Source organism: Abramis brama (genome assembly GCF_963993115.1).
Source record: "Abramis brama genome assembly, chromosome: 21".
Classification (NCBI taxonomy): Eukaryota; Metazoa; Chordata; class Actinopteri; order Cypriniformes; family Leuciscidae; genus Abramis; species Abramis brama.
The window spans coordinates 20258255-20270340 of NC_139983.1; the positions used below are offsets into that span (position 1 = coordinate 20258255).

Consider the following 12086-nt stretch of genomic DNA (forward strand, 5'->3'; position numbering starts at 1 on the left):
AGTAAACCAGTGTTTCTCTCCTCCAGCCCCTCTCAGGATGGTGTGAGTGTGGGAGCTGGAGGTGAAGGTGTTCCCTCAGGACAGCGCTTCCTGCTCAAGTGGAGTGTGCCTTTGAGTTTTGTGGAGGTCGTGGAGTTTGGCTCCAGCGAAGAGATGGGCGACTCCAGATTTCCCCCCTTGCACTCAGGAGATAAAGTCGTCATCAATGCTAAACCTAGTAAGTTCTTGTTATACACACAAAAATATGTATTCAAACACATCTACTCTGCGCCAGATTTCAGTAGTTAACTAAAAATCTGTCTGAATCTGGGTGCAAAGAGTTATTTTCAGGTATTACTGGAGGTCAAGGTCAAATGGTGGTTCAGGTTCTGGGTTAAAAACTCAAAGTTTTCACATTCAAGCACTTGCTGCCCTTGCGGAATGAAAATATATTTCCCACATATGAATGATCAATATATTAAATGGTTTAATGGTATATTTGAAAATATACAGAAAAATATAGTGTTAATATTGTGTTAATATATTACAATATATTGAATAATACATAAGGAATTGCCGCCTTTCATATATTGAAAAATATGTGACAATATATTTACTACTATATCATAATTTATGTAATTTTATATTCAGTGATACACTTCATAATATATAGATGTATATGTGATCAGATATGGTACTGCATGTGTAATCACAAATATATAGAGAAATATATAATGTATTATATTTCTTATATTTTTTAATTATCTACATTATAAATGTTTCATATTTTCAAGCTAGTTGTCAAAAGCACAAGCACACCTGCATGTACTAAAGTATTTAACCAAGAGACTATCACTGTGCTGAGGAGTGCACAACCATCACTATTAAAATATAGTAATTATAGTCGTAATGGTCTTCGGCCAATCGTCAACTTCACCACAGGTTCTACTCTTCAGGACAATGGTAACCCCAAAAACTCAGACATACCAGAAAACATTTTTAATTAAAATAATAGAGCATTAAACACTAACAGATTTAACAGATTCCCCGTATATTAATGTTGAGCAAAACACATTAAATAACACTTAATTTTAACATTTGCTCTCCTTTAACAGTCGGAAGCAAAGCATGCTGGGAACTAGAAATCTGTTGTAACTCATTCCTTGAATGTGTGTGTGTGTATATATATGTGTGAACATGCATTCACATTTATATGGGAACATGTATGTGCAATATATGTACACATTAAAGGATAAAACTTTGTGAATATTACATGTAATGCTATTTTTATATTCATTTATAAATATTTGGTCAATGCATATATTGCAGTATATTGAAAAATATAAGCACTAGTTTCCTATATATGGAAATATATTATGTAATATATCGCAGTACAGAGCTTATGGTCCATCTACTACCGAGATCACCACCAAGACCACCGACTGTGTCCTTAAATGAGGCTTTCCAGATGAAATATTGCTGTCGCTGTTGTGTGCTGGAAGTTGTTTTGGATATAAATGTCTGCTTGATTCAAAAATAATCAAACAACTTAACATAGCCAAGTGATTGAAGCAATAGGAGGAAGTGCTCAGAGAGATATCCATTCTTAAGCAAAAATACACTCGTGTTATTTTAAACGTGCACGAGCAGAGATGTGACATTTAAAAAACCTCACAATTATTCAGAAAAATACATGGTCAGATTTCTGACACATACAGATAAAGTTTCCATGGAAAATATGACACTGAAAACACTGGTGTTAGACACTGTTTACTGTGCTTTCCAGACAGTGTCACATCTGACAAAATCGTCATCGAAGTCTGGCTTTTAATGTTAGATCTTAAAAATGAATTATTGATGGAAATATGTCAGGAGAACGGGAAAGACCGAGATAACTAGAGAGAGAGCAAGAGAGATGGGGATAGGGAGAGGAAAAGATAATAGAGAGAACTCTTTCTGCTTAAAGAAGGGATGTTATACACAACATTTCTCCTCATTATACCTAGCAAAACAGGATTCTTTGAAGTGTTCGCCTAGCTAGCGCTAGTGCTGTGCTAGTCAGCTAGAAGTCGTCTGTTTTGGTAAATTGCCTGTTTCCTCTGGGATTTCAGACAGAGTTGTTTCAGACCTCTTGCTGTTCCAGCGCATCTGTAAATAGGGGTTTTAATGCAATGCATGATGAATATTCATAATGTTGTCCTGATTTACAGAGATGTGTTTTTTGTGGATTCTAGCAGCTGTTATAGACTCCAATGCAGAAAACGCAGAATAATAATAAAACAGCCCTTCAGTGCTTGACCCCTAATAACACAACAATTCTTCTCAAAATCATCTGCCGTTGAGGACGTCTTTTCTCTCCTCGGAGGCAGTCTGCTCTGTTTTTGTGGTTTGAAGGAAACGGGTCACACTGACTCATGAAACTGAACAAAAGAGGAAAGACTGTTTTTCCTGTTTCACTGTGTCTGCTCTATTCAGCACAGCTGAGGTGACAAAAGAAGGGACTCCGGTGGGATTTTACAAGACATTATGCAAAAAACCCACACTGTAGAAGTAAATCTCATCTGAATGCTAGTTTAACTTTTACAGTTTTAGACAGATGAAACGCACCGAACTCTCTGTGCCATTCCTCTAATGTTGGAAGATAGAAAAATCACTTTTCAGCGTGGTCGAAAAAGACTGGTGTTGTCTCTATGGTTACTGAAAACACATTCTGTGTGCAGGAGCTGCTCTGATTCAGACTAGAGCACTGAATCAAGAGCTCTTGCATTCCCAGACCCTTTCTTTCTTTATTCTCTCTCGTTTTACTTTTCCTATTCTAATTAACCATGGAGAATAAAGCTGCCAAGAGTGATGTCACTGTTGGAAACTCTGTGAAAAAGGTTCAGAGAAGTTCCAGAGCACCATTTTACATGTATTCATTTTGCAGAAACTTTATTCAAATTGAAAATGTTTAAATGTTCTGTCTAGTTTTCTAGTTAAGTTTATTAGTATGTAAGACTGAATTAAGTGCTGAAGTACCGCCTTAGTCTTCGTCAATGTTATTTTAGAATTATTTATATACTATTATAGTGTTTATTAATATTTTGAATAAGCTTTTATTTTTATATTTTCAGTTTTCATTTTAATTTTAGTTTAAGTTTAGTAATCTTATCTTCTTAGCATTGATGTTTTTATTATTAGTCATTTTTTTAAGTTTAAGTTTTTCGTTTAATATTTATTTATTTCAGTTTACTGAAAGCAATTTTCAGAAAGGTTTGGTTTTAGTTTACGGTTTTAAGCACAAGGAGTTAGTTTTGTCCTCCTTTTAGAAAACTTTGACATTAGGGAGAATAAAACATCCTTTTTCCCCCACACATCTTTAAGCACCTCTTCAAAAGATAAATGTTGTATACTTGCAGAGCCTGACACTTCTGAACAAACGTAAACGCACAAACGCAGCCAAATACAGACTGTGTGTTCTTATATTGACACAGAGTCTATGGCTGCCCCTGCCTCCTGAGCCTCATGTCTCATGTTTCTTTAGTGTATCCATGCTAAAGCAACCTGAAACTCACAAAAAAAACTTGCTTATGCTTGTCCTCCTGCATGCTGATGTATAGTACTGCCAGACATTATTGGACTCATTTAGATGCTCTTCATAGAATACTGTCTAATGGCAACATTATTTTTATATATTTATTAGCGAACATGTCACTTCAGTTACTTCAAAATGCTTACAAATGTTTTTAATTTACTTTAGAAAATTTGTGTATATGTGAGACTCCCATTTTACTTCAGCTTAACCTAAAAGAAAATACACTCTTTTTGTCTTTCTCTCTTTATCTCCTGTTCCCCCTCACTCTCTACTCAACATTTCTGTCTGTCTCTCTCTCTCTCTCTCTCTCTCTCTCTCGATCTCTTTATCTTGAAAGAGCAGAGCAGCACAAAGCAGTCTATTATATGGGACAAAATTTGGGAGATAGTCAGATCCACACAGGACAGTCTTTATGACTCTAATTTGAACAAGTGTTTAATGATTCGCTGTATAATATCAATCAGTTTCAACTGTAATGCTCAAAGCTAGTAAAGTAGAAAATGGAGCCAAACTAAACAAATAGTACTGTGATGGTGATATTTTATAAGCTGGATAAAATCCTCAGATGATGATCAATACTACTTTGACTTTAACTTCTTCAATCGGCTTTGTCTCATTTGCAGATAAATTGTATATGGGTCCAGGGCAGCTGTACCAGGACCTACAGAACCTGATCCATGACCTGAGTTTGGTGAACCAGATCTCTACCATGATCAGCAGTCTGAAGGGGAACTATCAGGTGAGGTGTTCATTTCACTGTTTTGCTGAAACCAGGATGCACGCAGTTCTTGCCACTTATGTCAATTTAACACACACTCTCTCTCTCTCTCTCTCTCTCTCTCTCCAGAATGTTAATGGGACAGTTGCTCAGGATTGGGTTTCAGGTCTCCAGCGACTCATTTTAAAGAAAGAGGAGGAGATTCGTGCAGCTGATCGCTGTAGGATACAACTACAGTTACCAGGGAAGCAAGACAAGTATGTGTGACCTCAGCTTGACCCTTCATACACTACCATCCAAAAGTTTGGGGTTGATACATTTTTTTTTTTTTTTTACGTTCATGAAAGAAGTCTCTTATATTCACAAAGGCTGCATTTACTTGATTAAAAATACAGTCAAAACAGTAATGATGTGAAATGTTATTACAATTTTTAAATAACTGTTTTCTATTTTAATATATTTTTATAATGTAATTTGTTTCTTGTGATGGCAAAGCTGAATTTTACTGGGTCCTAATGCCCCAGTATAGTGATGGGGACACTATACTGTCAAAAAGCACCGTTCTTTGGATGAGACATTAAACCGAGGCCCTGACTCTCTGTGGTCATTAAAAATCCCAGGTCCTTCGAAAAAGAGGGGTTTAACCCTGGAATCCTGCCAAATTTGCCCATTGGCCTCTGTCCATCATCATGGCCTCCTAATCATCCCCATATACTGATTGGCTTTATCACGCAGTATGGCTGCCGTCACTTCATCCAGCTGGATGCTCCACATTGGTGGTGGTGAGGAGATTCCCCCCTTCCATGTGAAGTGCTTTGAGTGCAGAGAAAAGCACTATATAAATGTAATGAATTATTCTTATTATTCTTATTATTAAAACATGAAAAAAATATTATTTAAAATAACAAATGTATTTTAAGTCAATCAGCTTTATTTATATAGCGCTTTATATTTAGATTGTTTCAAACCAGCTTTACAGTGATAAACAGGAAAATAAGAATTCAATGATGCAAACAGAATTCAATTCTGCTGTAAAGCAGCTCTAAAAAGACAATAGTAAACAGTCATTATTCAGTTGAAATCAGTTCAGGGTTGATTAATTTCCGTCAATAACTGTGTAAAGTACATCAATTATGAAATGAGTTCAATTCTGCTATAAAGCAGCTCTGGAGTAACAGTGATGTCATCATCCAGCTCAGTTCAGTTAGTGTGACTCATTCAATAGTGTCACTGCAGTCAAATCAGTAATACTGCTGAATATTAAGTTTTAATGTATTTAGTATTCATTGGGGTCTATTGGTTTCTGCATTGCTGAATTTATTCATACAAGACAAAAATTAAAGTATTAATGTTTTTAATAGTGTCATGTGCATGTGTTAATTTTAGGGGCCATTTTTATTATTATTATTAATTAGGGTGCACAAATATGCCAAAACAGATTTATTTAGGCTTCTTAATTCACTTCTTAAAACTGTGGAACTCAGGCTTTTAAATGATCAAACTTCCATGTCTCATGTGACTTTATGTGGTTTAAGAATGACCTCAAATCCCTAATCAGACCCCAAAGAAATATTGTGCTGTTATTATCCTCCTCCTGTGGATCAGAGGCTTTGTAGTGTGCAGTTGTCACAAACATACGCACACACCGATTAATTGTCACTGTATGTTTGGATTTTAGTGTCTGGATTATAGGAGTATCTTTAGACTCCCAGCTGTCAAACTAATCTCTCTGATAACATAAATCTCTCTCACGCACTGTGACTGCTGGAAAATGTATGCAGTTGACTTTTCTTTTTGAGTTTGTGGTGGGAGTGGTCTGACTGGATTACATGACCTCACTCTTATGCTTCTGGTCGTTATCTATTATTTATATCTACACTATGAAGTTGTGTAGACAGTCATAGAAATATAAATTCATTGCCAATTTAAAAATATGGAAAAGTTATAAATTCTGTGTTCTGTTGATTTAGTATTGAAACTGGCCAATTGTTAAATCATATCCTGCAATGTTACCTTATAAACCAGAAGGGACCTTGTCTGTTTCTCCAGCTGTCTGACCAGCTGAATCCATGCTGAGATATTTAGACTGCCCAGGAGATTTGTATACCGCCTAATGCATGTCCTGTGAATCTAGACAAACATGTATTGTTTCTATTGTGAAAGCTTTTCCTGAGAAAAATCGGAACTTTGTTTGTGATTTTCACTTTTCAGGTACGGTAGACCCACGTTCTTCACTGCGGTCTTTAATACTTTCAGTCCATCCATCAAGCAAGCTTGGATCAGTAATCTGCAGATGGCTAAATTGGCTCTACGTACGTGTCATTTCCTGTATCCGTATTCTGTCTTTGTCTTTTACTCTTCTATAATTATAGATCTAGGGCTAAAAACTGCTTCAAAAACGTCTGAAAATGCATTTAAACATATCTTAATATGATGTTCCCAACATATTTTGTAAATAAACGTGTTCGTAAAATATAAAAAAAAATGTGCCATCTGGATTCATATTGTTCAGTGTGTGAATCATCGCTCAGCCGAGCCAGAACTGAAATTTCAGTGCAGACAAATGGATTATAATACTGGCAACTGGAGGACGCATATGGGAATATCATTGGTTTGTAGAATCTGAGGAATGCTTCACTAATGTAATGTTTTTGTACAGAGGAAGACAACATCCAAGGCTGGTTTTGTGCTGAAGATGATGGTAATCAAATGAGGAAGCAGAACCATCCTCTCTTACTCAGACAGATGGCTGTGGTCATGTCCAAACTACAGGAGTTCAAGGTGACACACAATGTCTACATTATCATTATTGCTCATAATAACAAAAATGGTTTAAATGAAACCAATGTGTATTTGTGTTAGGTGGAGTGTGCAGTTCACAACCCAGAGCCTCACGTGAACACTGACAGCACTGCGGATCTGCCTGTTATGGGTCATGGATGTGTGTGGGTGAGTCGGGAGACAATTTACAGTTTAAACATCAAATTCTTGTATATTAAATCAGTCCAGCTTCCTTATTAGAGTTCACTATGGAGCAAATATGTCAGTCTGGTGTGTATATGTTTGTTGCCAAATTGTACTTGACCTGAAAGTTTTTTTCAATTATTTTTAAAGAAGTTTTGAAGACTAAAAGCATCATTAAAGGGGTCATATAATGGTACATGCACTTTTACAAGTTGATTGTACTGAAATGTGTGTTGGCAGTGCCTGTACACAACCATCATAAAATGATAAAAATCCATCCAGTGGTTTTTTTTTAATCTCCTTCTATGTTTGACCCTCTCTGAAATCAAGCCGTTCGATTTTGTGACGTCACAAAATCGACGCCCCTCCCACTATTGTGATTGACAGCAGCGTTTCAACACAGACCCGCCCTCGCTCGTGAGCGAGCTGTCTGTCATCATAGTGCATTGATATGCTGGAGAAGAATGGCGTCGTCTAAGCGATTGTGGCGTTCTGTTCTTGGGTGTAATAAGGAACACAGCAGTCATTTTGATGTTTTGATGGAATATTCCCAAAGCATTGACGCGGGGATTCCCTCGGGATTCCCCACGATCAATGTCCATGCTGTCATGTTTGCGCGAATCATTTCACCAGACTGCTTTACAAACGAGGATCAGTATAAAACTGGTTTTGCTAAGAAGCTGCTCCTGAAAAAAGGATCAGTACCAACTATTTGTGTTCGTGCTGCACCTCCAGAAGAGTGTAACGTTTTATTAACCTTTATATTAATCTTTATATTACTCTTTGCAAATCGCTTGCTGCACGCTTCACGATGAATGCGGCTGTTTACACTCAGGGTACATTACGGCATGTTTTCGATGTACGACGTTCTCAATATAATTCATAATCCCACGTTTATAATGAACAACGCGTTATGGGTATTGTGTTATTGTGTTACAAACGGTGTACGCACAGAACAGAGGGGCGGGGTGAGCAAAGCTCATTATCATTTAAAGACACATGCACTTAAACGGCGTGCTGAAAACAGAGCTGTTTTTGACCAGGTAAAATGAGTGTTTTCTTACAATACTAATGAGAATTTTTAATTAAAGTATATTACAAACTTTTAATTTAGACCCTAAAGAATCATATTAGCTTGTACAAAAATGGCATTATATGACCCCTTTAAACACTGTTCTGTGTGGGCAGTGAGAGTTCAAGGTTGCATTAGAGGCTTTTATGCTGTAGGTTTTTGTATAAAAGGTCGTAAAACATTCCCTTTTCTAAGACGCGTAAGAGCCTATAGTGATGAGCTGCACTCCTTTAAGTGTCCCATCAATCTGAGAATTTTTTTTCCATTTTGCCTCTGGAAAAAGCCTCAGACTTTAGTACTCATATCAGTTTTGTTTAGCAGTTCAGCAGGACAATGAATAGTTTTTACTGGGGTGTAGATTCTGAAATCAACTTCTCTTTCTTTTCAGGTGGCCAGCTGCACCAATCACATGGGTCAGGTCTCCATTGTGGCGTTGCAGAACTCCAATCCCAAAGTGACAGAGTGTTTTAATGTTGAGTCGCGTATTCTCTGCATGACGTTTGTGCCTCTGGATGAGCCCGTGGAAAACGAAGAGGGAAAGCCTGAGGATCGGAAAGCCAATGACACACCGACTGTGTGCTTGGGCATGGAGGAAGGCAGGTGTGTACATCATCCAAAACATCCACAAACACCATATAGATGAAAAGGAGGTGTGATGCCCTCCATTGTCTTGTGATGCTCAGTCTATTAACCTGATAAAATGATGTTTTCTTTTTAGTATATCTGTGTATAAGAGCAGCCAACGCGCTAAGAAGGTTCGTCTGCAGCACTTCTTCTCCCCTGATAAGTCCAGCGTCACGTGCCTAGTGTACAAGAGTGGGTGTCTGTATGCAGGCCTGGTCAGCGGTTCTCTGGTCGTCTTCTCCAGGGCAGATGGTAAGGAGTTTCTTTCTGCTGTGATTGTTGTATGAATGCTGAAAATTTGGTTGAATGCTTTTTTTTGGCATTAGGAAAAGTAAAAAACCCAGTATGGGTTGCTGGTGTGCTTCTTGACTAGCTTAACCAGCAAGGCTTTCTTGATCAACCAGTCAAAGCTAAGTTTTGCTGGTTAACAGCATGGCTATGCCATTAAATAACCAGAAAATAATAAACCAGCCTTCAGAATTCATGCTGATATAAGTTGGTGTCACCGGGGAGTGCTCTGGAAAGTTCTCAAGGAAAGCGAGACGTTTAAAAATATTTTACCCCATCTCTCATTAATTCTTTCCACAGCTGTTTTTCTCTCTGGAAAGCTCATATTCCATTTCACTCTCACTCCAGTTTTCTGCTGCCAGAGACACAGATATTTAATAAATATTTCTGGGTACTATTGGGTAATATTTCTGGGTAATATTTCTAATATTCTGATTAATTTTATTTAACAGACTTGGTAATGATGCTGTTGTTTTAGGATTAGCCATATACAATGAGCAGTGTTTTTATATATATATATATATATATTATATAAGTTGCTGCCTTAAACATCCAAGTTGATTGTACTTAAAAATGTAAGTCATTTCAACTTAAATTCAATTAAATTGACTTAAAAAAGAGTTGAATCTTGTATAACTGTGTGATAACTTATGTTGTCGTAATTTATCATACAATTTTTTACTGTGGTGAAAACAGTTACAAATGAGGTTAACACTGTTGGAACACATGCATTATTACAGTATATACAGTATATAATGTTGAAAAGTCAGTCTTTTTTAAAATAAATTAAAACATTTATTCAGCAGTCGCATTACAGTAAATTGATCAAAAGTGACGGTAAAGACATTTTCTTATAATGTTACATTACAAAACATTTATATTTCAAATAAATGCTGTTCCTTTGAACTTTCTATTCATCAAAGAATCCTACAAATTTGTATCGGTTTCCACAAAAAATATTAAGCAACTGATTAAGCAATATTTTCAACATTGATAATAAGGAGAAATGTTTCTTGAACACCAAATCAGCATGTATAAAAACTGCTAATTTGTACAAAAATACTGCATATAAAAATAGTTAGTGTGCTCTTTAACATTCACATAATGTAATAACTAATGTAATGTAATACTTAATGTTTAGTAATACTCACAGGATGAGTAATTTCGGAAATGCAGCACAGTTTCAGATGAACACAGTTACGCAATGATATTTTCGTCCGGCAGTAGCATTATCAGATTATGAAGGTTGTGTTTTGAATTAAACTATGTCTTTGTTTACATTTTACTAATTCAGCTGAATACAGAATGACTAGGCATTTGATCAGTAAAATGTATGTCCTCATTAAAACTCTTCTTTTCCTCTTACATCACTTCTCATCACAAGTGTATTTGAATCAGAGCAAGAGACAGAGCGGGAATGCTGTGTAGGCGCTGGTGTTATGTAACTCTCTTGAGGCAAACAAGCTGAATAAAGATCCACTCAAATACGCTGGAGGGTGGGATGATACAGGCAGAAACACATGCTGGCTATCAGTGATTTGTGGAGATTATTGTGGGTCAATGTTATCAAACATGTTTAATATTACTGTTTTACCGTATTACTTTTTGATCAAATAAATGTAGGCTTTGTGAGAATCTTTTTTCTTTTAAAAACGTTTAAAAAAAACCACAAACTTTTGAATGATAGTGTCACATTGCACAGCGACTGTAGCCACTTTTCGTCCATCTGTCTTTAATAAAAATGATTTAACTTATAAATATCCTGTGTGTTAATTGATTGCCATTATATTATCCATTGTATATTTACACTTCAGTCTATTGCATTAAAAGCAGCATGTGCTGCTGAATCAGCTTACTTTGGATGTCAGAATGTGTCTCAAAATAAAGAGGTTCATAGGTACCAGCTCCAAAAAAAGATGATCCAACACAATTTTGATGGAAAAGTGGTACTAGTATTTCCACTGTGAGAGGAGTTCTTTCACCTCAATGATTGTCAGGTCTCTCTTCAGTCGTGCCTTTGTGAATTAAACAAACACTCAACACGCCTCCATTCTGCTCTCTGAATGCTGTGAGGTCATTATATTTCTGCAGGAAACCCACACACACAGTGTGGGTGAGGAACACAGGATGTAGTATCTGCCCTACCCTTTGTGTGTCAAACATCACTGTAACCTTTAACCTGATTTCTTTCTCACACAAAATCTCTCACATTCAGTGTTCACAAGCCCTTATCTTCTCTTTGCATTTATAAACAGTAATATCTGAGATTCAGATTGTTTTCATGTCTTTTCTCGCCCTCACAGACGGTTCCTGGGTCGAGTCAGGGGCCCGTGTGCTGAAGTTGGGAGTGTTGCCGGTTAAAGCCCTGCTGGTGGTGGGTGAACACGTCTGGGCCTCATCAGGAGGGCAGATCTTCATCATCAGCACACAGACACACACTGTGGAGGTAGTACAGCACTTTACACTCACAGTTTTGATCAGCGTTTCTACTTAGACGACCAAGTTTTTGTTCAGCAAACAGTGGGACAGTCTACCATAATCCCTTTCTTACTATAAAATCCAAATATCTGTAGTACTTCATTCTGTTAGGCATATTTTACTGGAAACACCAGTCAAAAAAAGTCAACATAAGAAAAAGGTTCTGAATGGCAATAGGCTATTATTTGCATATTTAAAGATATGTGTGGGTCTAAATTTTTGTGACCTAAAGCTGTGATGCTACTAACAGCTATGCAGTTTATCTTATGAGAGAGAGAACTCTTTCTTTCTTCATTCACTCTCACAGTACATGGGGACAGAGAGGCCTGCTGTGATCTCAGAATATTAAAGCCATGTCTTCTCTGTCCTACACGCAGACACTGACACAC

The 12086-nt window shown here is 36.9% G+C and overlaps 1 protein-coding gene across 4 annotated transcripts in view; it reads left to right on the plus strand.

Moving 5' to 3' along the window:
• Positions 1-12086, plus strand: part of arhgef10 (Rho guanine nucleotide exchange factor (GEF) 10) — a 49699-nt gene that overhangs the window by 26197 nt on the left and 11416 nt on the right. For all 4 annotated transcript variants that reach the window (XM_084096216.1, XM_084096218.1, XM_084096219.1 and 1 more), the window contains 9 exons: positions 27-217; positions 4177-4292; positions 4401-4528; positions 6483-6583; positions 6931-7052; positions 7134-7220; positions 8696-8907; positions 9026-9183; positions 11523-11665. In XM_084096216.1, the coding sequence (XP_083952342.1) occupies positions 27-217; positions 4177-4292; positions 4401-4528; positions 6483-6583; positions 6931-7052; positions 7134-7220; positions 8696-8907; positions 9026-9183; positions 11523-11665 (1258 nt within the window). The remainder of the gene's footprint in view (positions 1-26; positions 218-4176; positions 4293-4400; positions 4529-6482; positions 6584-6930; positions 7053-7133; positions 7221-8695; positions 8908-9025; positions 9184-11522; positions 11666-12086) is intronic.